We start from the raw sequence: 23,567 nt of genomic DNA on the forward strand, positions 1-23,567 counted from the left end.
TTTCCAACTTCAACTCATCGACACCGACAACCCCAACCCCCCCCACCCCACCATTTTGGGAAGGCTTTTACAGGGAACGGGTTGGCGACGTGGTGCTGAATACGAAGACCAATCCAAACCTATTTGTTTTTCACCCAGCCGCTTTACGGCCTGTGTGGTGTGTGCGCCGTAACGAGTGTCGCTCACTTTTAGAGCGGGTAAAAATAGTGGTGGTGTGTGAAGGAGTCTGTTATCAGCCTGCCCTGCAGTCCCTCCCTCCGCCACAACTAGGCTACTGACCACAGGGCAATGCCAGACAGACACACACACACAACGCACACACACAAACAATGTACACACACACACACAATTAGACACGCATCCCACACACAGCCCCACACATTACACCCTTGAAAACATGTACACAAACACTCGTACAAACAAATCAACAAATTGCGCGCACGGCTAACAGAGCTACACCGACCCGCAAGCTACAGACGCACACATTTGCCCAAACTGTGTCACACGTGCTCCGAGAAAAACAAGGCCTGTGGTGTGTGTGGACCCACTGACATCTTCATCAATCTTCCGGGCCTGCACAGCTCAACTGCACCCCAGGGACTTGTTTGTTATTTCCATTTGTGCAGACAGAGGACCAGCATGACCAGAGTGTGTATGAGCGCATGTGTTTGTGTGTGTGTCTAACATCCAAGAAGACACGGAGCAGCTGTGGCTGTGTAGATGTGTGAACCCAAGAGGGACTGAGAGGAGTGCTGACCTTCCATTAGCCTCTGTCTACAGCTCAGGTCCTCCTCAACTCTGGTCCTCCTTACTGGTCATCCAGAAGCCGTTTGCCCCCGCGGAGCTCTGAGCTACACATGGCGAAGCTACCGCTATCGGTGCTGCTGTTTAACTGAAAAACTAAAAGTCCAACTTGATAGCTAGCTACATTTCCTGCTAGTTCAAATTTGGTGGATGTCACTAACCCTTATCTTTCAGCGAGTTTGCCATAGACCTCAGCTATCTTTCAGTTTCAGCAGAAACCAACAGACAGAGAGATGAAGAAAAAAAAAAGTACATATTCCACAGGCTCTTCCTGAGTTGGCCTTGTCTGTGTTGTGGAAATATACAAAGGATTAATTCCCTTGTATTACCCCCAAAGCTACCTGGCGAAGCAAGAGAACTGCAGTGCATCATGGGCAGGCAGCGCCACTGACGCGTGTCGAGAACGAAGCCACATGCCGGGTTCTGTTAGCTCTAGTCCATCGGCTGCGCTCGTTAAGGCCAGTCAGGACGTTGTGTAAACAGAACTTTGGGTCGGGCAGAGCCGGTACCGGCTCAGACTGTGTTTGGTTCTTTTATAATCAAAGAGGTCTCTTTAACCTCCGTGTGTCCCGGAGGCTGCCATCCTGGGACTTGCGGTGTTCAGAATAAGAGCTGCTCAGAACTACTAGCGTTGGTGCATCCGCCTGTGTGTGTGTTTGTGTGAGAGGATCGCATGGGCGATAGAACAAAGATACTTTGAGTGTTTGTGTGAGATCGTATGCTGCTGTGTGTGTCTGTGTGTGTGTGTGTCTCTGTGTGTGTGTGTATGCTGCTCACAAACCTAGTTTCTCTTTGAGCCAGACATCTGCTACCTGTTATACACAGACACTGCCATCCAGAGAGAGTGGACAGAACAAATTAACATACATTAGCCAGCCCCAAAAGCTGAACATACTGTCCTAATCATCTCTGGATAGACAGACTCTCAGTATACAGTCCACACACACACACGCACACACACAGCCCGTGGCATGCAGAGGTAGTATCTTTCCGATCAGTAGTATGAGTGATGTCCTGATTCCCGTGTCCTCCCCCCTCCCCACACAGTCATATCTCCTTGACCATGTTTACAGTGGTTACCCTGCTCCCCCTCACAGTCCACCCCCATACTCCCCTCTATCTCCCCCAGCATCAGCAAACATCCCCCGGCCTTGTCTGAGCCGCCACGTAGGGCAGACACCCTGCACTTTCAGGAGAATCACACACCATCTGTGGCTCTTCAAGCCAACGAACACACACCCAAAATCGAAATGACAATTTGCCACCGAGCTGTAGTCCCCAGCAAGTATCAAAACGTGCTCAAAAGCAACCATTTGAAAACCTGTGTATGTGTCATGTATCTTAGTTTGAAAGTTGAGACTGTTGAGACAAAATACTCCCTGAAATACTGGGAGGTGAATAGGATGGAGTTAGTGACAGAAAAAGGGAGAGAGAGAGTGAGCGAGAGCAGGAGAGAGCGAGAGAGAGAGCGAGAGCAGGAGAGAGCGAGAGAGGAAATGAAATGTCGGAGGAGTAGGCTTTAGGCCCAACACACAGACACATAACCAGACCCGTTCATGGATCTCAGTCCATCTCTGCTTCCCTTCTTCTTTTAATCTCATATATCTCCTTCTGTTTCTCTGAATTCCTTTGTTTTGTCCAAGTTACAGAGACAGAGAGACGGTGAAAAGCACAGGAGGGAAAGACACCCATCTGGGGAAGCGCCACATATGGCTGCCAGGACAGGAAAAGGACTAATTCAGCTCCTCCAAAATCTCTCGAAAGCCTTGGAGAGCCCACCTCCCCCTTTGCCTTCTCCCTCCCTCCCTCTCCTCCTCCTCTCCCCCAGACCTCCCTGCTGTCCCGACCGCCGTCAAATCTCGAGTGCAACATCAAGGAACGCAGGAGGGAAAAAAAACAGAATCAACTGGTTTCCTCCGTCCGTTCCTCTCCGCTGACCCCGGTCTCCTCCCGTTCCAGCCCACCATTCGCTACATCACCTCCTGTTGACATTACAGCAGGACTGTTTGTGCGTCCGTTCACAGAACCAAACACATACCGAGACGTTGCAGTGTGCTAAAGGTCTTGTCAGGATGGGTTGTTTTGGGAGAGCAAGATGTGGTGAAATAAAGAGAAAGAATTCAGAGGGATACTCTGGATTCAGAGGGTTCTCCACCTGAAGCAGGGTTCCGTGGATGTGGTTCTGCTGGGTTCTAGGTCCAGACTGCAGGGGCAGGTCCTCGAGGAGAGTATGGATGGTGGAGGGAACCTGGGTGACCATGACGAAGGGGACAAGAGCACGTGCTGCCATTTCACGTGTCCGGTAGACGGCCGAGCGCCCACACCTGAAACACAAACATGAGATGTCATTTCCCACAAAGAGAGCCAAGTATGAAAACCATCTTACATTTGAGTCATTTAGCAGACGCTCTTATCTAGAGCGACTTACAGTAAGTATTTTCATTTATTTGAAGTATTTTTATCCAAAATGTAACTTAATAATGAGTTATTATACAGCACACACACCAGTTTACAGTTACAAAAGACTGTTCATTCTAAACAGATAACACGTTAACACATTCAAATACTTATGAAAATATCAGGGAAGCATGGTTGACAGTGTAATGCTGCCTCTCACAGACGCGCACACACAGGCCTACCAGATAACATCTTTCATTTCTCCTCTGCCCGTAAGCCAGCAGAGAGACAAGGGTGAAGGGGGGGGGGGGGGGGGGGGGGGGGGGGGGGGGGGGGGGGGGGGGGGGAGTATGAAGGTGGGGAAAATGGAAGGATAAGAAGAGGAGGGATGAGGTGAGAAACAGAAGGAGAAGAAATCAGATGGGGTGGGCGGGGGATTTGGAGGAAGATAGTCAGGACGGGGAAGAGGGCTGAGGTGAAGTGAGGGGGCTCAGCTTGTCTGTTGTGTGTGTGTGTGTGTGTGGGCGCACGTTGTTGTGTGTTTACAGGGCCGTGACGGCAGAGAGGGGTGGTTTATGAGCGCTGGAGCAAACGGCTCACTGTGGAAAGTCCTTCCCACGTTCCAAAACAACATGAGGAACGTCCGTCCATCAGGGCTACTTATGGGAAGGAATGTCAGAATGAAGACACTCCACAGCCCTCCAGGCTAGCTCAGTTTGTATCGCCTGTAATATCTAAAGGGCTGACATACTTCTGCTGGACCGTAGCTGCAATCAGCCCTTTGATTGTGAAACATGAGTAAAAAATACAATTGAGCACTGTCGACTTTGACCCATTTTCCAGAGCTCCCACATCAAAGGCCACACAAGGCCGTCCTGCAAGCAGAGGGACCTTCCACACTCCACAAGGTAATAGAGACAGACAGAGAGAGAGAGAGACCAATAGAGACAGAGAGAAATGGGCAGAGAGATGAAGAGAGAGAGAGATGAAGAGACAGAGAGAGAGAGAGACAGAGAGAGAGACAGAGAGAGAGACAGAGAGAGAGACATAGAGAGAGACAGAGAGAGAGAAAATAAAAAGAGGTGGACAAAGGGGAGGTTGTTTTGGACCAGTCAGCTGTCATCAAATGCTGCCCCACCTGCTGTGTCATAACTTCCAGACAGACACACAGACAGTCAGACCAAAAAAAAAAGACTAACAGAGACAAGCGTTATCATTCCTCCAGGCTGAACATGATCCACACGAAAACACACGCACGCACACACACACACACACACACACACACACACACACACACACACACACACACACACACACACACACACACACACACAGACACACACACACACACACAACCACCTATCCTCTGTCCTCTAATGACCAATCCTCCTGTCCTCCCCCCCTCCCCCCAGTCCCATTTGTGGCCCATATGTTAACTATCAGTGCTAATTTGTCTCATTAAAACTCTTTGGAGAGGAAATGACAGTTTGGAGAGGTGTAATTTTAGAAACAGGGTTTCAGCGCTGTCTCGGGGGGGGTCGGGATACAGGGGGGTTGGGGGGGAGGGGGGCATCTGGGGCTCATTTGGGGGGCCTGGCACTCCAGCGTCCTGCAAAGTCACTCGGCAGTGCATTAACCAAACGGGCCCACTCAGAGCCATAATGGAGTCTGTTAGTGAAGAATGCACCCTGGAGCACCAGGAGACACAGTGGACTATCCGGTTAGTACGGCCGTATAACTGGGTTCAGGAACCAGGTTCCGGGCTGGAGGTAGAGGTGGAGGGGGAGGGGTGGGGAGGCAGACGAGAGAGGGAAAGACAGGGAGGGAATACGTGCAGAAAGAAGCTTAGTCGGAAAATGGAAGATAAATCATTAGAAGGACAGTTTGAAGCACTGTCAGGGGAGGGGTGAACTCGATCCAGTTTTTTGCCTAAGTGAAGGGAGGAGGGCGTGGCATCGAGACGCTGACATGACAGATCTGTCTAGTCCTCATCACTAGGATCATCCCCAGGCCGGCTGACGAGAGCCGAGCTGACGCACGCGACGCCTGAGCTCGCAGAGGAATGCTGGAGATGGGGATCTGACGAGGTACTGGGGGAGGGGGGGGGAGCCAATCAGAGGATGCCAGGATGAGCAGAGAGAGAGAGGGATGGAGAGGTGGATTATGTTGACCGTGCGGGCCCCTCTGTCAAAGTTCACCTCGGCAAGCTTTCTTCTGGAGGAACCTTAATGGTGGTGGTGGAAGGGGGGGGGGGGGTTGATAGTTATCAGCCTCCCCAGACACGTCCACATGTGCCTGGGGGAGAGGGAGGAAGCAGGGGAGAGAGAACCAGGATCTGGAGCCAAAGGAGTCAGGGCCATGCAGCTATATTTAACATCCTCCAACATGTGGGCTTGATTTGTGTGGATGTGAGCCCTGTGCGCTGCATACCTCCACTGACAAGAACCAGCCAGCCCCCCCCCCCCCTCCAGCCCCCCCCCCTCCAGCTCCAACACCCAGACCCTGTGGAAGTTAACCCTCCCAGCACCACACCAGTATCAACCTCTCCTCTGTATCTCTCTCTCTATCAACCCCTACGTTTGTCTTTTTTTTTTTTATCTCTCGGCCTATCTTCCGCCTTGCCTTTCAGTCGGGGGCGTGTATGAACATGGGAGTGAAACCCTGTGGTTTCCCTGAGCACCATGGACATTGTGCAACAACACCGTTGCATCAGTCTGGCAATCAAATCTCATGGGAGGATCAGCGGTTGGCACGGCGTGGCGACAACATCGGGATCGCTAATGAAACATATCTGTGTAAGACACACACGTATCTGGGTCTGTTGTGAAGCCGTTATCGGCGGTGGATAGTCCCAGAATTCCAACCTCAAGGTCCTGCCCCGAGCCTCTCTCTCCTCCCTCCTCCCTCCGTCCCAGGCACTGACTCACTCTCAGCCCCTCCATCCTCATCCTCCTCTTCCTCCCTGCTTGCTCACCGAAGGGCCTCATGGTGGACAGAGACATCCCCTCTCAGGCATAGATAAGGAGACACCACTGATGAGCTCACACACAACCACACACACACACACGGCCATACAGTAGCCTCCAGCGTTTGAGCACAACCTGCTACAGTGCCTCCCTGACCTGAACTGACCTGAAAGCGTGTCTTGCGTCTAACACAAACACACACGCTCAGTCTCTGTAAACAAGCACCTCAACCTCACCATACTAGGCCAGACCTTTGCTTACGCTTGAGATGTTCTTTCACTTCTCCGGCCACTACTCCCCCGCCACTCCTCTTTCATAATCTCCCCCAGTCTATCTTCCCAAGCCTAGGAACAGAATGTTCCACTGCTGGGGGTGTGGCGGGGTGCACCTGACATCTCGGTGAAAAAGGTCTGATCCCCCCCCTTCTCCCCTATCCCTGGTGGTACAGGCCTGCGGGGGGAGGGATGGAGGGAGGGGGGGTTACTGGCCCTGGGGCTGTTCCCAGGTGCTATGGAGGAACACGTACCAATAATATTTGTTCATTTCTTTCCAGCTCAGCTATGTGAGGTATGAGGTCCAAACCACAACTTCCCATCCATCCCCCCTCAACACAGATAACGGGATTGGAAATGTTGGAACGCCATGACACACGAAGGGACAATGTGTGCCAGCTCCCCTCCCTCACACACGTACAGCTTTGGCGTAGTGACCTAAACTGGCGTCCAATAAGGGCTCTTAACAGAGCCGTATCCAGGTTGAGATGTTTGGTTCTGGCATGACTGGTTTTTACCATAGCTGTAATAGGCCAGGAGAGAAGTACACATCTAATGTGTTTGCTTTGGAATATCGATGTGTGTGTGTGTGTGTGCGCACGTTCCACTCACCTGATGATGAAGGGCATGAAGGGGGCCAGGCCCAGCGGGGAGGAGGAGCCATCCATAGGGGAGGGGTAGAGTCTGCCCAGAACCAACAGGAGCAGGAACAAACTGGGGTGGAGCCTCACCTGTCCGCTGTCACTGATAGGATAAACAGAGTGGGGGAGGGGCAAGTTCAGAGGTCTCAAAGCTCACATGGGGGGGGGGGGGAATGGGGGGGGTACTCTGTATAGTGGTGGCTGGTTGCTTCACATAGGGCAACATTGAATCAGTACTTTGTACATTTGTCGAATCATATTATAGCTTCAGAAGAGAACAGGGGATATGAAGGGCTGAAAGCAGAGAAGTGGATAGTAAAGGTAGTGAAGGGAAGGTGGAATAAGAAGGAAAGTGGGAAACTAAAACAGGGTGATGGAGAACAGAGAGAGGAGGAGGAGGAGTGGGAGCCAGAGGCATTGTCATGATTTACTAATCATTGACACATCTGGACTGGGCTAGTCAGTGTGCAGTGTTTAGACAAGTTTTATACAGATCTATTTTAACCCCCACACTGAAGCTCTGAGCCATGAGACCTGGGGAACATTACAGCCCAGATGTTCACAGCAATATGGGAATATGAAACACAAATACGAGCAAGCAAACACACACACACACAGAGTAGAGATTTGATGTATGTGCCACATTTCCGAGGACCCAAACCAGCCATTCCATCAACTCAAACTTCATCTATTGTCCGTTAATCTCTTCACCTCCCTCTCACACTAACTTCCACATCCCTCCTTCCCTCCCTCCCTCCGCTTCACTCTCTTACTCACTCCCTGACTCAGAATGGAAACTGTCTATTCTTGCCAGCGGTTTCACAGTTTCCTGGTTGGCAGTGTCATCCTGATCGTTCCCATCTCACTAGAGAGGTGTGTGTGTGTGTGTGTGTGTATGGATTCATCTGTGTGTGGGAGTGGGAGTGTATTCTGAGGTTGCTGATTCATGTGTGTGCTGAGAGGGAGGCGTGCTTCTGGGCTCTTGTATGGGCCATGAGGTTCTCATAGAGCATATGAAGACCCTGGAAGCCCTGCCAGCTCCACTTGTGCTTTTCATTATTCCCCTTCAATAACACACACACACACACACAACACAACACAACACAACACAACACACACACACACAACACACACAAAGCAACCCTCTGGGACAGCCGTGCGATCAGCGAGATGGGAAATGTAATAAGCCGCTAATTAGGACCCCAGCGTAACGCGTTTAGCGTCCAATTTCAGTCAGGCACGGCGTGGGCCAGCCTGGATGTGATGTCATGGCGTGGCACTGGGGAGCGGGAGGGAACTGCTTACACATGAGGCCTGCTGGCACGGCCTAGCCGGGAGGGAGGGAGGAGCTAGGAGAGCGCAGAGGAAGGCAGAGACGGAGGAGCTGACAGATGGGAGGAGATGCAAAAACGGGTGCAAACGGGTGAGGAGGAGAAGAGGGGGGGGGGGGGGGGGGGGGGGGTGATCAGGAAAGAGATGGTGGGAGAGGAGAAGAGAGAAGAGGGCAAACACACAAGCATGGAGGACACTATTGGAGTAGTAGGTTGTGTGTGTGTGTTTGTATTCTAAGAGTACAGAACCAAATCCCAGTCCAAGCATGTCTCTACAGCGAGCCCTGCTGCTGGGTTCTACCGCCCAGAGTGGAGGGGGCCACAAGGAGGTTTCATGGGAAACATGGCCTTTTTCAGAGGGGGGGGTGAGAAGTCAGGCTGGAAAACAACAATCCAATTAATTGGATGCATATTAAGATAGCGCTCTGACCAGAGGGCACAGGGAATGGGAGACAGACACTCAAATAGGGAGGGATGAATGGTGAGCTTAGCTCCTAACAAACAAGTGGAATCCCCCCCCCCCCCCTTCTTCTATCTCTCCATCTCTCCCAGGAAACTGTCCGTCCGTCCGTCTGCGGATACACTTAAAAGGTTTAACGAGCCTTAAGGAATCAGGCCTCGGCCGGCCCTGGGAGTTGGGAGGCCTCCCGCAACCAGAGGAGGGTGAGAACAGGGGCCTCGGGGAGGTCTGGTATGGGAGGACAGGCACGACGGTCCTGGGTGGAAATGTCCTGCCCGGTCCCACCCGGCTCACCTGTCCACAGAGAGGGCCACCTCCCCCAGCTGGCTGAGCAGGAACGGGTAGAGCGCCGGGAAACGCGTGAAGAACTCCCGGCCCGTCATCCTGCAACCGAGGGGGGAGACACAGACAAGAGGTGAGGCACAGAGGACAAGAGGCGTCGGAAGCGCAGGCATGGCTGTTATCTGGTTCAAAAGCGTGTGTGTGCGCGTGTCTGTCCATTAATACAACAAAAAAAAATCACTAGAGAGAAGAAAATCAAACGTCTTCTACTTGGGGTCTGGCTTCTTAACCACATCCTTCCATCTCAAAGCATCACGGGGCAGTAAAGCGCTCATTAAGAGAAGGCTAGGTTCACGGGAGGAGAGGAGAGACACTTCAGCTGTTTCCGCCCCGCAGACGGAAAAGCCTGGATCTAAATATGACTGCCCTGTATCCTAACTCAGGCAGTGAGGGAGTGTGTGTGTGAGTGTGTGTACACACCCACTGCAGACTGTGTTTGGGATTGCGTGTTGACACACATGCATCCATAAACTGACAAACCTTATTTAACTTTGGCAACCTCATCCTTAAAAATGCTCTAACCCTGTTCACCCCAAGCCAATAAAGGCCTATTTAAAAACCCTGTTCATCTAAATCTGTGGATTTCAAGCTGAAGAAGGAAGGGTTCAGACAGCATAGCCAACACACACGCACACACACACCTCCTCATCAATGCTAAGGGGTTCTAGGCCTGGTCTGAGTTACAGCCAAAGCGACATCATGGTAACGTGGCCCGTCAGTTTGGTCGAAGGGGTACGTGAATGAGTCTGTGTGTGTGTGTGTGTGTCTGTATGTTGGCGAGTCCCAAACGTGACACGGTGTATAGGGTCCAGATTGGGACTGACGGGGGCTCAATGTGGTAGCAGTTACACGCTCACAAGGCTGTGGATTCTTCCAGTGTGGCCTGCGGACACAGCAGGCCGAGGGCTCAGCAACAACCCAGCCCTGATCCCCTGAGCCCCTCAGCCCCCTGAGCCCCCACAGGGCTGTCCCTCACTCGCCCTGACCTGCACATCTCCTTAACACACACACACACACAATCAAGGGCACCTACACGTGCGGGCACACCTACACATAAACACACACACAGGGCATGTTGTCTTCTCCCTAATGAGACCCTCTCAGGCTGAGGTCTCTCTCCTGGGTGGGGTCAGGGGTCAGGGGTCGGGGCAGAGCAGATTAGCCAGGTTAGGGATCAGGAGAGAGGAGGGGGTGGAGGGGGGAGGTCAGGCAGAGGTGTCTGACCCATGACTGGTCCCGTCTTGTTGGCCGTGTACAGGCCAGGCTTCTACACCATCACCAGGGTCAGACACACAGCCAGCGCAGACGTCACTGGAGAGATGTGTTTAGTCCTCCTCGATGGTGGTTGCTGAGGGTACCTCTGAAGAACCGCGCAGCTACAAGGTCTAGAGGATCAGGTTCCACGGCAGAACAAAGCTCTCTCTCCCATGACCCCCCCCCCCCCCCCCATGTCATGATGACAAACACATCAGCAGAAGGTTCAGCGTGAAATCTAGATCCACAGTGGAGTCACAATATAAACGAAACACAAACCCCATCGTGTACACACAGACACAAGCACATTCTGACTGTAAACACAGTGTTCACACTCCAACACACACACATAAAACATACAGTCATCCAGGGTGTACAAACATACATCAGGGATAAATGGTCCAGTGTGTATGTGCATGCGTGTATGTGTGTGTCAGTCACGCAAACCAAGCCCAAGATCAGCTGGCCCAAATGGTTTGATACACTTCAACTCCACTGGAGCCACAGAGCCTGGCCTATAACACACACACACACACACACACACACACACACACACACTGAGTAGCCTGACCAAATACACCAGCTAGCAGCCAGACATTGGAGTGGACAGCTTGTCACAACGCATTTTGTACAGCCAGAACACACAACCAAATAATCACAGTAATGAAATTACCCAGACACCCAACACACACAGGTCAAAATCATTCATTCCCTGACTCACACTAACATACTATCTCCCTCATAACCCTCCCCCCCACACACACACTTCATCTCTCCCTCTCTCCCACACAGAATTTCCACACACACACCACTCTGGCACACCCACAATCTCCTAACTCCTACACAAACACATGCAGGATAACACGCAATAATAACCAGAGAGGCCTGCATGGAAGAAAAGAGAGAAATCCTAAAAAATAAACCGGGGGGGGGGGGGTGAGATCAGAAGGCTCACCACACAAGCTGACGAAACTAAAAGGACAACAGATTGGGTTGTTGGCTCTGGCCCGTGTCTGCTCCTTATCGTGAGCCGGAAAACGAGCCGAGATCAACCGGCATGCCCACCATGGGGACCAGTCGCTCGGGAGACGCTCCTAAAAATAGCCCTATCAAGCTGAAGCATCTGCCAACACGGCCCGGGTCCTGGACCTCCAGAGCGTCGGCCTCCCCTCCACAGGCTGTTATCCGTCTATTCAGAGTCCTCTTCAGCCGCTCCTTGCACCCCGTCTCTCTCACTGCCTCCAGATGTGACCTCTTCGTCCCCTACCCACAGTGCACCTCTCCGGTGACCCCTGCCCAGGTTGTGGTTGTGTGTGTGTGTGTGTGAGGGGTCCTCTATTCGGCACCGCGGGGGGTCCTGTCAGAGACCCTCATTCATTCACACACTTGCATACTTGCGTACATGCTGACGCGCACACACACACACGGGTCAGAGGTGGAGGTCAGAGGGATAGTGATTAGAGGCTGTGCATGTGTGTGTGTGCGCGTGTGGTGCGGACTGACAAAATCATATGTGCGCGGGGAAACTCTATAAAAGAGTCTGACATGTGTGTGTGTGTTTACTTGCAGTGAGATCAACAGGAACACAAAGCAAGTGGGATATCTGGTGATAAATCAAAATAAAATCGGAGGAGGACAAATATAACAGAACAGCCCCGTTGGAGTCTTATCCTGTCTGGCCTCTCCTCTCTCACACAGCTTGAAGTGAGGCCAGGGCACAGGGATGTGGCCACAGTGCCCCCCGGTGGTGGAGGGGACACACTGTATCAGACCAAACGGGAGGAGCGGGCCGGCTGTTAGATGGAGGGAAGCATACCTGTTCTTCTTCGAGTGTTCATCCTTGCCCTTCTTCACTCCAAAGATCCTCGTGATCAGAGTGCTGAACAGGAGAGTGGAGGAGTTCCTCACCTGAGAGAAAGAGAGAGAGAGAGAGACAGAGAAAGACAGAGAGAGAAAGAGAACAAGAGAGAGAGAGAGAGACAGAGAACTAAATAGATAATAAGAGAGGGAAATCGATAATTGATTGAGGACAGGGACAGAGATAAAGGAGGATGCCAAGATGGAGAGCAGGGGTGTGATGGAGGGAGGGCAGGAGGGAGGGAGGGCAGGATGGAGGGACTCACAGCCCAGACAGGAGAGGTGAAGCCCAGCACGGCAGCCTGCATGCCCTCGGACACGAAGGGGACGATGTTCTCCCCCAGACGAGTGTCTCTGTACAGCGCACGCAGGATGTTGAGAGCGTGCACCTGTGGAGAAATACAAACACACATACAAATCAGCACACATACATAATAAGCTGTGTACCTAGCATATGGACACATGGGGGGTTGTACCTGGGGGACAGTGGTGTGGTCAGTGTCTCTGTGGGGAGCGGGCATGGCCAGGGCAGTCAGCTCCCTCATGGTCATCTTCAACAGGCTGCAGCTGGATAACTTGGGCTCAGAAGACAACAGGGCCTGGGGAACAGAAATGGGTCCAGTTTAAACACTGCAACAGAGACAAAGACATCGAGCCTGGGACTGGTTAGGACTGTTTTTATTTATTTATATTGTGATATGGAAAAGATCCTTGTGGCATAGGTCATTTTGTAGCATAAACCAAAAGATTAAACACCATTGGACTGGCTGCGTGACATCATCAGCACGCGTCAGCATTGCAGAGAGAGATGATGAGAGACAGCTGTGAGTCTGTATGTATGTGTGCCCTGGGGAGTGGGGAGGAAGGGGGGGGGGGTCTGGTCTGGTTCCTGTGAAGTGTGTCCCAAGCCGGCCCAGGTTAGTGGGAGGAGAGCCGGGCCGGGCCAGAGATGCAGCAGTCCCCGCCAGCCGTTCCGGATCTCTCCGCCACAGGAATGTGCACGGCCCTGCCAAGGTGCTGACTTCATTTGCAGCCCTCCCCTCATCACTCTCTCATGTCTTATCTCTTACTGACTCCACTATCTAGCTTTCCCTTCCTCTCTGTTCATTCCAATTAAATACTCAAGTTCTCTCTGCCCTCCCCTCGGTACTCGCCTTTCTTCTTTCAGTTTATCTCTTTCCTTCTTTACCTCTCCCCTCGTTAGTCCAGAGCTCTACAGGGGATGGTTTTATATGTGAGACTAGCTCAGTTCTACTGGTGATGGTTCTAATATGTGAGACTAGCTCAGTTTTACTGGTGATGGTTCTATATGTGAGACTAGCTCAGTTCTACTGGTGATGGTTCTATGGGTGAGACTAGCTCAGTTCGTCTGTCTGTTTCCAGTCTCAGTTGAGTAATCCAAACAGCAGAGGAAGGTCTGCAAGCTGATGTTCAGACAGAGTGCTGAGGTGTCTGGGATTGGTGAGACAGAGAAGGGGTTCAATTAAGGGACACTGTGCATGTGCACGGGTGTGTGCGCACATGACAAATAGATGGATGGGGAGACAAAGTGTTCTTCCAGCATGAATGCTCAAAGGGAACGCCAAGAAATGCAGAGTCACTGCTTTTAAGAGTAAAAACACACAACCACACACACACACACACACACACACACGCACCCACCCACCTGGATATAGAAAGGGATGCCTGCGCTGCGTCGTGTGGCACACAGTTTGGACGCAGGGTCGCTGGACTTGACCTCCTGCAGGACCTCAGTCAGCCAGCAGGCAGGCAGCTGCTGCAGTGTCTGGCTCCCGCTTCTGGAACAGACACACACAAACACACGCGTTCTTGTGACGCCCGATAAGACGAGAAGCATTTTCGATGTTGTTGAAACTCAAAAAAGGTGAACAATTCATAACTGAAAGGCTTAACAGGTTCACACACAAGAAGTCCCTGATCAGATCAAACACACACACACAAAATACACACAGGAGGCGTGGACTGCAGAGAGGAATGTGCTCTCCAGTTATGAAAAGGACGGCTGTTTAACACGAGCCAGTGGACCAAGGAGGCCAGATCAAACAATCCACTGCACAGGACGGGAAAAGGGCATGACCCCAGACACAAAACCTAGCATCAAAAGGCAGCAGTCAAGCTCCCTATAATCAACACCCCATAACCTTGTATAGTGCCATCCCCCCAGAAACTCACACACGCACAGCTAATCCTATAGGAACCTGTTGTGAGATCAGTTTCAACTTGGTTCCCCATGTGTGGGCCAATAAAATACCCAATTGAAAGGACGATATAATCTGTTAGGGATTCCAGGTTCACCATCCATGGCTCAAAATTGACTTTCCCCGCTTGACCAATAGAAGACACACACACACACACCTACCTGCATAACATGTCAGTCAGGCGTACAAAGCCCACATAGGCCAGCTCAAAGGCCCCCCGGTGGCGAGACTGCAGAAGTTGCTGACGGAAATACAACCCTACTCCTTCCACCTGGGAGAGAGGGGAAAAGGGAAAGAGAGAGCGAAAGCGAGCAGAGAAAGAGAATTTAAGTACCCAATTCATTTGTTTATCCTAATTCAAACTAAAAGGACATCAAATCGAGACAGCGGCTAGCACATTTAGCACAAGAGCGAGTGTGCCCCAAGCAGGGACACTCATCATCGTCCAAACAAGTGCTAGTGCAGTAAGGGGGACCCTATGGAGCGTGGGCAGGAGTCCGGAAGAGGCAGTCAACATCAGGGTGCATTCCAGGTGAGGGGCAGGGCCCAGCAGGCACAGCAGGCACAGCAAGCCCAGCAGGCCCAGCGTCTCCCGGCCCTGTTATTACACTGTGGCATCACTACCGCAGGCAGGGCCATGGCGCTGCGCCAGTCCGGGGTGGCACGGAGGGCACAGGGAGGGGCAGGTGGAAGAGAGCCGCATGTGAAAGGGTGGCGCACCCCCCCCCCCCCCCCCCCTCCTCCTCGCCTCAGAAGGCACACATGGTTAGATCATCTAAGACGTGCTCCTCCATCAGCAGGAGATTTGGACAGGCATTTAGGGACAGTCCTAAATTGGGCCTCCCCCCACTTCAACTAACTATCTACTTTTCTTTCCACCTCAGCTCCCCCCCCCCCCCCCCCCCCCCCCCCGAAAATAACTAACCTGCTGTGAACCGGCCGCATCACCAAGCCTGACCGTACGGACCTCGAGCTGACCGCCCCACCTCCAGGGACGTACTGGAATACCTTACCGAGCTGACCACAGCGGCGGCAACCGTGATGACCGCCCCATCACGTCCGCTCCCAGCTCGGCACGCGGCACGCTCGTCCAGCCCGCGGCTGACCTCACTGCAGGAGCAGTCACCCGGGGGGGGCGAGGGGAGGGGGGGGGCAGAGGCCTCGCGGCCGCAGCGTGGTCCCACAGGCGCTATTTTTGACCCGCCGTTTGTGTAATCGTTAAAGCAACTAGGCTTCCTGGGGGGACTTTATTTAGACTGCAACTTCCTGTTTGCAACGCGCCCCTTTCCCAGAAGAAAAAAAAAAAACTTCCATGTGCGGAAAGAAGTTTTCCAAGTCCCTAGCGTGGCCCAGGGCAGCGAACAGGGTAATTACACCAGGGCTGTCACTGACCCAAATAACAACTCTGCTCTGGCTGCCCTGGCCTGGCCTCGCCTGGCCTCGCCTGCCTCCTCACCTCAGGCCTGGGGAATAGCCCCCAGACGGATAAGGAAGAAGAGGAGGAGGATAATGCTGGTGTTGTTGTTGATTTGCTTCAATATTCTTCAAGCTTGTTGTGCAACTCGCACAGAGATATGCCCACTGGAACTGAGGAGCGTTCTGTTAACATTTCAAAACTGTGTTACGTGAAGGCCTCACTTAAACGACTTCATATGTACCGCAATAGCAGAGGGTTCCCATGTGTGTCTTTAAGATGACCGGGAGAGTAAACAAGTAGGGGTTGGGGTTCTGGTCATCGGGTCTTTTACAGGTCCAAGATACTTCCACTACAGCTTGAGAGAGAGACTGTGTTTGTCAAACCAGAGAGAAAGATACCAAGTTAAGAGAGAGAGACTAACATCCCTGTGGTTGAAGAGAGAGAGAGTGCCCATGTTAGTTAGGCTAGCTAATGCAGACAGTACATTCTCTGGCCCTGCCAGACTGATGGCTGATGGCTCTGCCTCTCTTGTGTGACTGAGAAGCCAAGCCAGGCCAGGCCAAACAAACCCTAGAGCTGTGAAACTGGAGGAACTTGGACACACACCAGCTCTGCGGTGGTCTCTCTTTCTCTCACACACACTCACTCGCTCACAGGCGCCATGGCTGAGGAGGTCTCTCACAGCTCCACGGAGGGCCCTCCCAAGATGGAGGAGACGCATCCTACAGGCCCTCAGGATGACAACACTGCATCAGTCTCTCTTGCTGTCTCTCTCCCTCTCTTTGTACGTCTTTCTGTCTCTCCCTCTGTGTGTTTGTATGTCTCTCTCTCTCTCCCTCTGTGTGTGTGTGTCTCTCTCTCTCTCTCTCTCTGTTGGTCTTTCGCTCCGTCTCTCCCTCTCTGTCTCCATTTCACATCACTTAATCCCAGGCCCTGAAATAGCGATATCAAGACTTTCACTTGTCTGTTACTGTTGCCATGGCGTCGGCGAGGAACAGAAACATCTGCAGAGTTGCCGGGACGACCGGAGCACAAAAACAGGACGCTGGCGAAAGGCGGTGGAAGGTTGAAGGCATGTGACTGGGAGAGATGGTTCCCGCCATGACGGCGTCATAAACACACACACATGAATCCACACGGGCCCGTGTTGACCGTGCCATCGCAGAGGTGGGCCAGAGGGGCGTGTGCGTGCAGACCCGACCGAACCCACTCCACAAACACAGAGAGCTGACTTCTACATAAACACTACCACACCATGATGGACAGAGAAGAGAGAAAAGGAGAGTCAAATGATGGAGGGGGGGGGGGGGGGGGGGGGGGGGGTGTATGTCATGGCAATTTCTCATGTTCCTTTGGTTCTGACATCTCCTGAGGCATCTACTGCCCAGTTGGACCGGCCCTCCGTCCTTAGCTCATGCGTTACGTAACGGGGGCCAGCTGCCGTGGTAACCGCAGCGGTGACATCATCTCTCCGCTGCGGCCGATCTGATGTCGCTGGTAATAAGCAGGCGAGGTGATTGGTGGATGACCAGAGCTCCAGAAAACACCCCCTGACTGGGACCGATCTGGGGAGGGCGGGGCCTGCCTCTCTCCTGACTAGTGGACGCTGGGGGGGCAGACAGGCCAGGCACACACAGGGAATACCACTGGGATCCTAAAAGGACACAGACGTTACGACAAAGCGCAAAATAACAGCACGGGAGACCGACTTCCGATTTCCTCTGCAGCCACTTCCTGTCCCCGGGGTTTAAACATGGTCAACACATGGCAGACATGCAAGCTGTCTCTCTCACACACAGGGGAAGGAATCGCTGTCTGAGTACTTCAGCATGTTAAGGTCTACACTCCATAATAAGCATCTTTCTAGACAAAAGGCAGCATCTGAGGGGGGAGAGGGGGTGTCTGAGCAACTAGCAAGCTAGCTGCTTGTTTGCGGTGCTGTGTGTGTGTGTGTGTGTGCGTGAACACACGCAGTGTTTACCTCTCCAGGAAAAAGGAGGCGGCCGGCGGTGGAAGTGATTTGGAAAGAATGCGAGGGCATGGAGGCCCGGGCGGTCGTTAAAGCAGCGGGGTCGGTCCCAAATGAAAGCGGTGCGCTAACGAGGGCGGATGCTAATTGAAGACGCTCCCAGCGTGGTGTCACTCACGCACACACCTCGCCTCTCACTAAGGTGCACACACACACACACAGTAAACATGTCTTAAATGCTGCCTTACGGCCCCACACATCCCCATGCTGTGGGTATGTGTGACTGTGTGTGTGTGTGTGTGACAGAGACAGAACGTAAACAAGTACTTACAGTAGTGTGTGAGGGTGTGCGAGTGCTTTATTATGTGCAGGCATGTACTTAGGGCCCACAATGACTGCAATGTGTGCGAGGCGGTGCACCGGGGGGGCAGAGGAGGGCATGAGAGCACAATGTGGAGCATGGCGTTGGTCAGGCGTGTGTGTGTGCGTGTCGTCTCACCTGTTCCTCAGTGATGAGCCCCTGGTTGGGGGGGGTGTCGGGGGGGGGGTCAGGTGTGAGGAGAGGCAGGCTCTGACACAGCTGGCCCAGGAGCATGGACACCTCCTTCATGCTCCTCCAGCAGCACACCAACACCATCTGAGCGGTCACCCTGTAACTCTCCCCGCCACCTCAACACACACACACATGTTAATGAACTACTTCTCATAATACAGGATGAAACACTGTAGAATATGACAGACGTGGTTTAAAGATATGTAAACCTATGTGCATGCATACCCTCCAGGACTGTACGTCAGTGGATAAACACTGACCTCCTGTGGTTGCCTCCAGTACTGCAGCCACAGACATGAAATGGTTGCACAGTTTTAGGGGCCAGAACTGAGCACTACTGACCAGTGGGGTCCTGCTGGGGTTCCTGTGAGGGTTCTGCAGGTGTCCTCTCCTCCTGTCCAGTCTGAGGGTCTACAGTCTGAGGGTCTACAGTCTGAGGGTCTACAGTCTGACGGTCTACAGTCTGAGGGTCTACAGTCTGACGGTCTACAGTCTGACGGTCTACAGTCTGACGGTCTACAGTCTGACGGTCTACAGTCTGACGGTCTACAGTCTGTGGGTTGAGCTCCCTGGGGCTGGTGAAGAAGTCGTTGGAGTCCCTGGGCTGGATCTCCTGCAGGATTCTCTGAAGACCCGCCGACGTCTCTGAAGACCCCCACACACACACACACAGATGTGACGGTGTGCACACATATAGAAGAACAATTACACTCCCAATCATAAAGGCAGGTGCACACATCCTTCGTTTTAGGCTATGTTCACTGTGGGCCAATGGGAGAAGCCGACCTGACTCTGTATCCATGGGGATGAGCCCCTCGGGGGAGGAGCTCTGGACCACGGGAGAGACTACATCGGACATCCTGTAACACACACTGATCAGCTCTGCTACCAGGCTCCTCCAGTGGCTAGGCATCGTCAGACTCCTGGACAAACACATGTTGGGGGAAAACGATGAGTCATAGCTGGTGCATTCAGCGTGTCCATGTGAAGAGAGCAAGTGTGGGCATGTAGGAACGCGTCTGTGTGTGTGCACGCCTCTAGTTTGGAGAGTGTGTGTGTGTGTGTGTCCTCCTCACCCGGTAGGAAGCGTCTGCAGGGCAGCAGTGATGCAGTGGGCTCTCCCATACAGAGGGTAGGAGGCTGCAGCCAGCAGAAGCGAATCCTCTGCTCTCAACACCTCAGACTTCAGACACTCCAGCAGGAGGCTCACCACTAGACACACAACACACAGCCTGAATGACTGAAGCAGTGAATCGACATCCACGCTGCAGTCATTCCCCAACGCTGGTGCTCGTACACACACCTGCCAAGGTGAGTTTTGGGGGACGATAAGCTTCTTGTTTGGAATCTTTCCTGATATTCTTACCTGCCAGAGTGTTGATCTCCAGGACGAGGGCCTCAGAAGCCTGGGGCGGGAGTTGAACTGGAGGCCGGAAGGTGAGGCCTTGCTCCTGGGCGCAGCGCTGCAGGGCCTGGGACAGGGTGGGCTGGTGGAGTAGCATGTTTAGGAGGTGGGCTGCTGTGACGCTGTCGAAGGGCTTGGTGCTGGTGCTGAGGTCCAGGGCTGCCTGGAGCAGAGACTGCATCCTGTCTGGGTCCTAGCCACGGGGTTTACAAACGTGTTGACTTGTGCGCAACCTTCGAGAACTGATCGGACACAGATCGATCACTCGTCCAAAATCACTGACCTGTAAGCCTACAGCCGAGGGAGGGAGCTGCCGCAACAACGCGGAGGCCAGCTGCTTGACTTCCAGGAAGTTGTTGGCCACGCAACAGAGGACGTTCTGAGCGTGTGCACGTGTCACCACCTCTCCCAGGGCAAAAACATCTGGCCCTGAAAGAGAGTAAGAGAGAGAGCGAGCGAGAGAAAGAGATGGGGTGTGGTGAGCGACAGAGATGGATTTCTCACAGATTCATGTGAGAAAAACCCTTCTGATGATGAGGAGGGGGGAGGAGGAGGAGGAGGAAGAGCAACAGTACCGGTGGAGAAGGTGAAGAGCTGAGCCAGCAGGCCCAGCAGATGCAGGGCAGTGAGGCACGTGGAGAAGGAGGCTCCGGGCAGCAACACCTCCAAAAGGCTCTCGCACAGCCAACGCAGGAAGCCCTGAACACAGAGAGCATGAACAGCACACACCCAGAAACCCGTTCAGTTAGCCATGCATTTATCTGTGGGGTGTACCTGTTCATCGGTCTGTAGTGGGTGGTGTGTGTACCTTGTATGTGCCCAGAGTGTGTTGGTCTTTCTTTCCCTGGTCCTGGTCTCTCTCCTGGGCGAGTCTCTTCTGTAGCACCTGCCCGCTGTCTTTCACTCTGCCTAGGAGCTGCACACACACACACACACATCACAAACTCAAGATAGAAGTTGACTGGAATCAAAATTGCAGGTGAAAACTCAAGTAGTGCCATCTGAACGGACCTTTTTCAGCAGGCTGACAGTCTGCTGTCGGACCCCAGGTGATTGGCTGTTCAGACTAGAGGGCAGGAAGTGGCGAATCAGCTCCATTTCCTGTGAGGTCAGGACCTCTGTGCTGCGATGGCTCTCACACACCAACCCCAGAGCATCCATCCGCACCTACAAGGACGGACAACGACATTATCATTACCCACAATATAAACATTTACTTAATTATCACACACACACACATCATACCTGGTCGTGTTTGTGTACCAGTGCCTGACGGAGCAGAGACAGGGGCACGAGGCCCCCCCACAGCCCCTCCTCTGAGGACTGGACCATCCCCTGGGCCCTGGCCGCGCGCAGGCAGGTCATCAGAGCCCCCACAGCGCCCCTGCTGCCTGGAGGACCTGCAAGGCAAACAACAGCAGCAGACATCAGTCGAACTGCACAACAATGGACCACAGAATCCAACATGATGAATTTAGGTTTGTGTGTGTTTGTATGTGCGTCTGTACCTGCACTGCAGGGTGGTCTATCCTGCAAAGCCTGTACCATATGACCCAGACTGGAGGGGCTGCAGCGCAGGAGTTTGGGTAGAAAATAGTCCAGGATATAAGTGGTCTGGTCCAGCCTGGCGCGGCACAGCACCTGTAGCAGGGGTGCCACCCACGTGTGGTGCCAACTCTCTATCCAGCCCTCTGTTACCCCTCTGCCTTCCTCTGCGCCCGCCGTGCCAACCTCGCCAGCCAACTGGGCCCTGTGGCTGACAAACAGCCTCTCGAGGAGGTCGCTGGCGTACGGTGCCAGGTTCTGGTCGCCCATCAAGCCCAGGAGACATGAGGGGAGGAGGGGCTCGAGCTCCAGCAGGTACCCTGCCCCCAGGAGCTCCACCAAGCACCCCAGAGAGCCATACTTGCCTCTCATGTGCCACTCCAGCCCCAGCAGGCTGCGGGTCAGCTCCGAGATGTAGGGGTCTTTGGTCGGGTCGGAGACGGAGGGGTTGGTCTTCTGGTGGAGGAGGAGCAGGTTGCGGAAGAGGGAGCGGGTCTGGTGCCGCACGCCGTCCAGCGGGTGCTCCCAGTGGGCATAGACGTGCTCCAGCAGGCGCCCCTGGAGCTCGGAGCCCCCTTGGAGGGAGAGGTGCAGAGCGGGGGGGCAAGGCTGCTCCCCCTGCAGGCTCTCCAGGGCTGCACTGCTCCATAGGGTCAACACCCGGGCAACGACCATAGCGGTGCTGGCCTCCTTTATACTGCGGAGACAAGATGGATGTTATGGAATCGGTCTCGTGAAATCAGCGTTTATCGAGATCCGACGCGTGGGATTCATGCACCTGGTATCCAGAGCCAGCAGTGTGTTTGGCACCAGCAGCAGCAGCTGCTCCCTGTCGGGGCTCTGTGTGACGTCCCTCCAGCCCAGCATGGCCAGGGCACCGTGACACAGGTAGAGACACACGCCAGCAGGACGGCCGCTGGCGTACAGGCCTGCACAGCCCTGCCTCAGCCACTGGGGGGCGGTGTCACAGCCCTGCTCGGACCCCAGCAACAGGCCTGACACCTGGCGAGACACGGAGAAAGGAGAGGAAATGGTCTTGTTGTTCCCCTCTCCTGTTTTTAACCTTTTTTTAACCTGGAAAAAGTGAATCCTTCTTGAAACAGATTCCTTTGAATCAGGCGGAGTCAACGAGAGAGAGGGAACGCCAATGAGACAGAGAGTGAAAAGAGAAAGAAAGAGTGAGAAATGGAGAAAGTGAATGACACACAGAGACAGGAGACACGAGAGAGAGAGAGAGAGAGAGAGAGAGAGAGAGAGAGAGAGAGAGAGAGAGAGAGAGAGAGAGAGAGAGAGAGCGAGAGGAGAGAGAGAGAGAGAGGAAGGAGAGAGAGGAGAGAGAGAGAGATGAGAGGAGAGAGAGGAGAGAGAGAGAGAGACGAGGAGCGGAGAGAGAGAGAGAGAGAGAGAGAGACGAGAGAGGAGAGAGAACCACTCACAACTGCAGCCACTCCATCTCTACTGGCCATGACAGACCGGATCAACAGGACCACAGCCATGCCTGCTGTGCTCTGGACTGTCTGGACAAACTCCTCTGGAGAACAGAAGAAGGAAAAGAGAGGTGGGGGGGGGGGGGGGGGAGAGGCCGATTACAATACAAAACAAAAGCCACATCCATTCAAACCAAGGTGAGATTTAAACCCATCCAATTTCCCCATGCGAGACTCAGGACTGACAAGAGCACAGTGCTCACATATAGCAACTCAAGCTAGCTTGATGTCAACTAACCGTCAGTGAGGATGTGTGTGTAGCAGTCCAGCAGTCCGCTGAGGGTGATCTCCAGGGTGCAGTGAGGCTGGCCAGCCTCTAGAGTGGAGGTTATGGGCTCCTGGGATCTTTGCACCACCAGCATGGAGGCTTTGACTGCAGCCAGACAGGAGTGCATGAGCTGGGCCTGAGCAACATGTCTGCCTGCTAGTCCACTGGAGAAACAGCAGGGGGGCGACAGACACACACCAGTCAGCCGGACAACAATGACAACAGAAATGAGGGTATAATCTGGATATAGGAGGGTGGCTGTACTACCTGTTTTGATGCAGATATTCATCCAAAGCTCTTTGAAGAAACTTCAACACTGTAGGTAGGAGAACAGTGTAAAACTCAGCCTTGCCTGTCGTTATCCACATACAGTAGGGTCC

The 23,567-nt window shown here is 53.3% G+C and overlaps 1 protein-coding gene across 3 annotated transcripts in view; it reads right to left on the bottom strand.

Moving 5' to 3' along the window:
* The window catches only part of thada (THADA armadillo repeat containing), a 43,648-nt gene that overhangs the window by 18,311 nt on the left and 1,770 nt on the right, over positions 1 to 23,567 (bottom strand). For all 3 annotated transcript variants that reach the window (XM_047029160.1, XM_047029158.1, XM_047029161.1), the window contains 23 exons: positions 23,455 to 23,503; positions 23,158 to 23,351; positions 22,869 to 22,963; positions 22,211 to 22,434; positions 21,396 to 22,129; positions 21,133 to 21,287; positions 20,899 to 21,054; positions 20,696 to 20,803; positions 20,463 to 20,586; positions 20,171 to 20,316; positions 19,849 to 20,080; positions 19,559 to 19,694; positions 19,269 to 19,405; positions 18,825 to 19,127; positions 18,429 to 18,598; positions 14,705 to 14,814; positions 13,991 to 14,123; positions 12,801 to 12,923; positions 12,591 to 12,713; positions 12,284 to 12,375; positions 9,166 to 9,255; positions 7,052 to 7,183; positions 2,960 to 3,128 (listed from right to left, as the gene is read on the bottom strand). In XM_047029160.1, coding sequence (XP_046885116.1) covers positions 2,960 to 3,128; positions 7,052 to 7,183; positions 9,166 to 9,255; positions 12,284 to 12,375; positions 12,591 to 12,713; positions 12,801 to 12,923; positions 13,991 to 14,123; positions 14,705 to 14,814; positions 18,429 to 18,598; positions 18,825 to 19,127; positions 19,269 to 19,405; positions 19,559 to 19,694; positions 19,849 to 20,080; positions 20,171 to 20,316; positions 20,463 to 20,586; positions 20,696 to 20,803; positions 20,899 to 21,054; positions 21,133 to 21,287; positions 21,396 to 22,129; positions 22,211 to 22,434; positions 22,869 to 22,963; positions 23,158 to 23,351; positions 23,455 to 23,503 — 3,935 coding nt within the window. The remainder of the gene's footprint in view (positions 1 to 2,959; positions 3,129 to 7,051; positions 7,184 to 9,165; positions 9,256 to 12,283; positions 12,376 to 12,590; positions 12,714 to 12,800; positions 12,924 to 13,990; positions 14,124 to 14,704; positions 14,815 to 18,428; positions 18,599 to 18,824; positions 19,128 to 19,268; positions 19,406 to 19,558; positions 19,695 to 19,848; positions 20,081 to 20,170; positions 20,317 to 20,462; positions 20,587 to 20,695; positions 20,804 to 20,898; positions 21,055 to 21,132; positions 21,288 to 21,395; positions 22,130 to 22,210; positions 22,435 to 22,868; positions 22,964 to 23,157; positions 23,352 to 23,454; positions 23,504 to 23,567) is intronic.

This window comes from Hypomesus transpacificus, chromosome 11 (assembly GCF_021917145.1).
Source record: "Hypomesus transpacificus isolate Combined female chromosome 11, fHypTra1, whole genome shotgun sequence".
NCBI lineage: Eukaryota > Metazoa > Chordata > Actinopteri > Osmeriformes > Osmeridae > Hypomesus > Hypomesus transpacificus.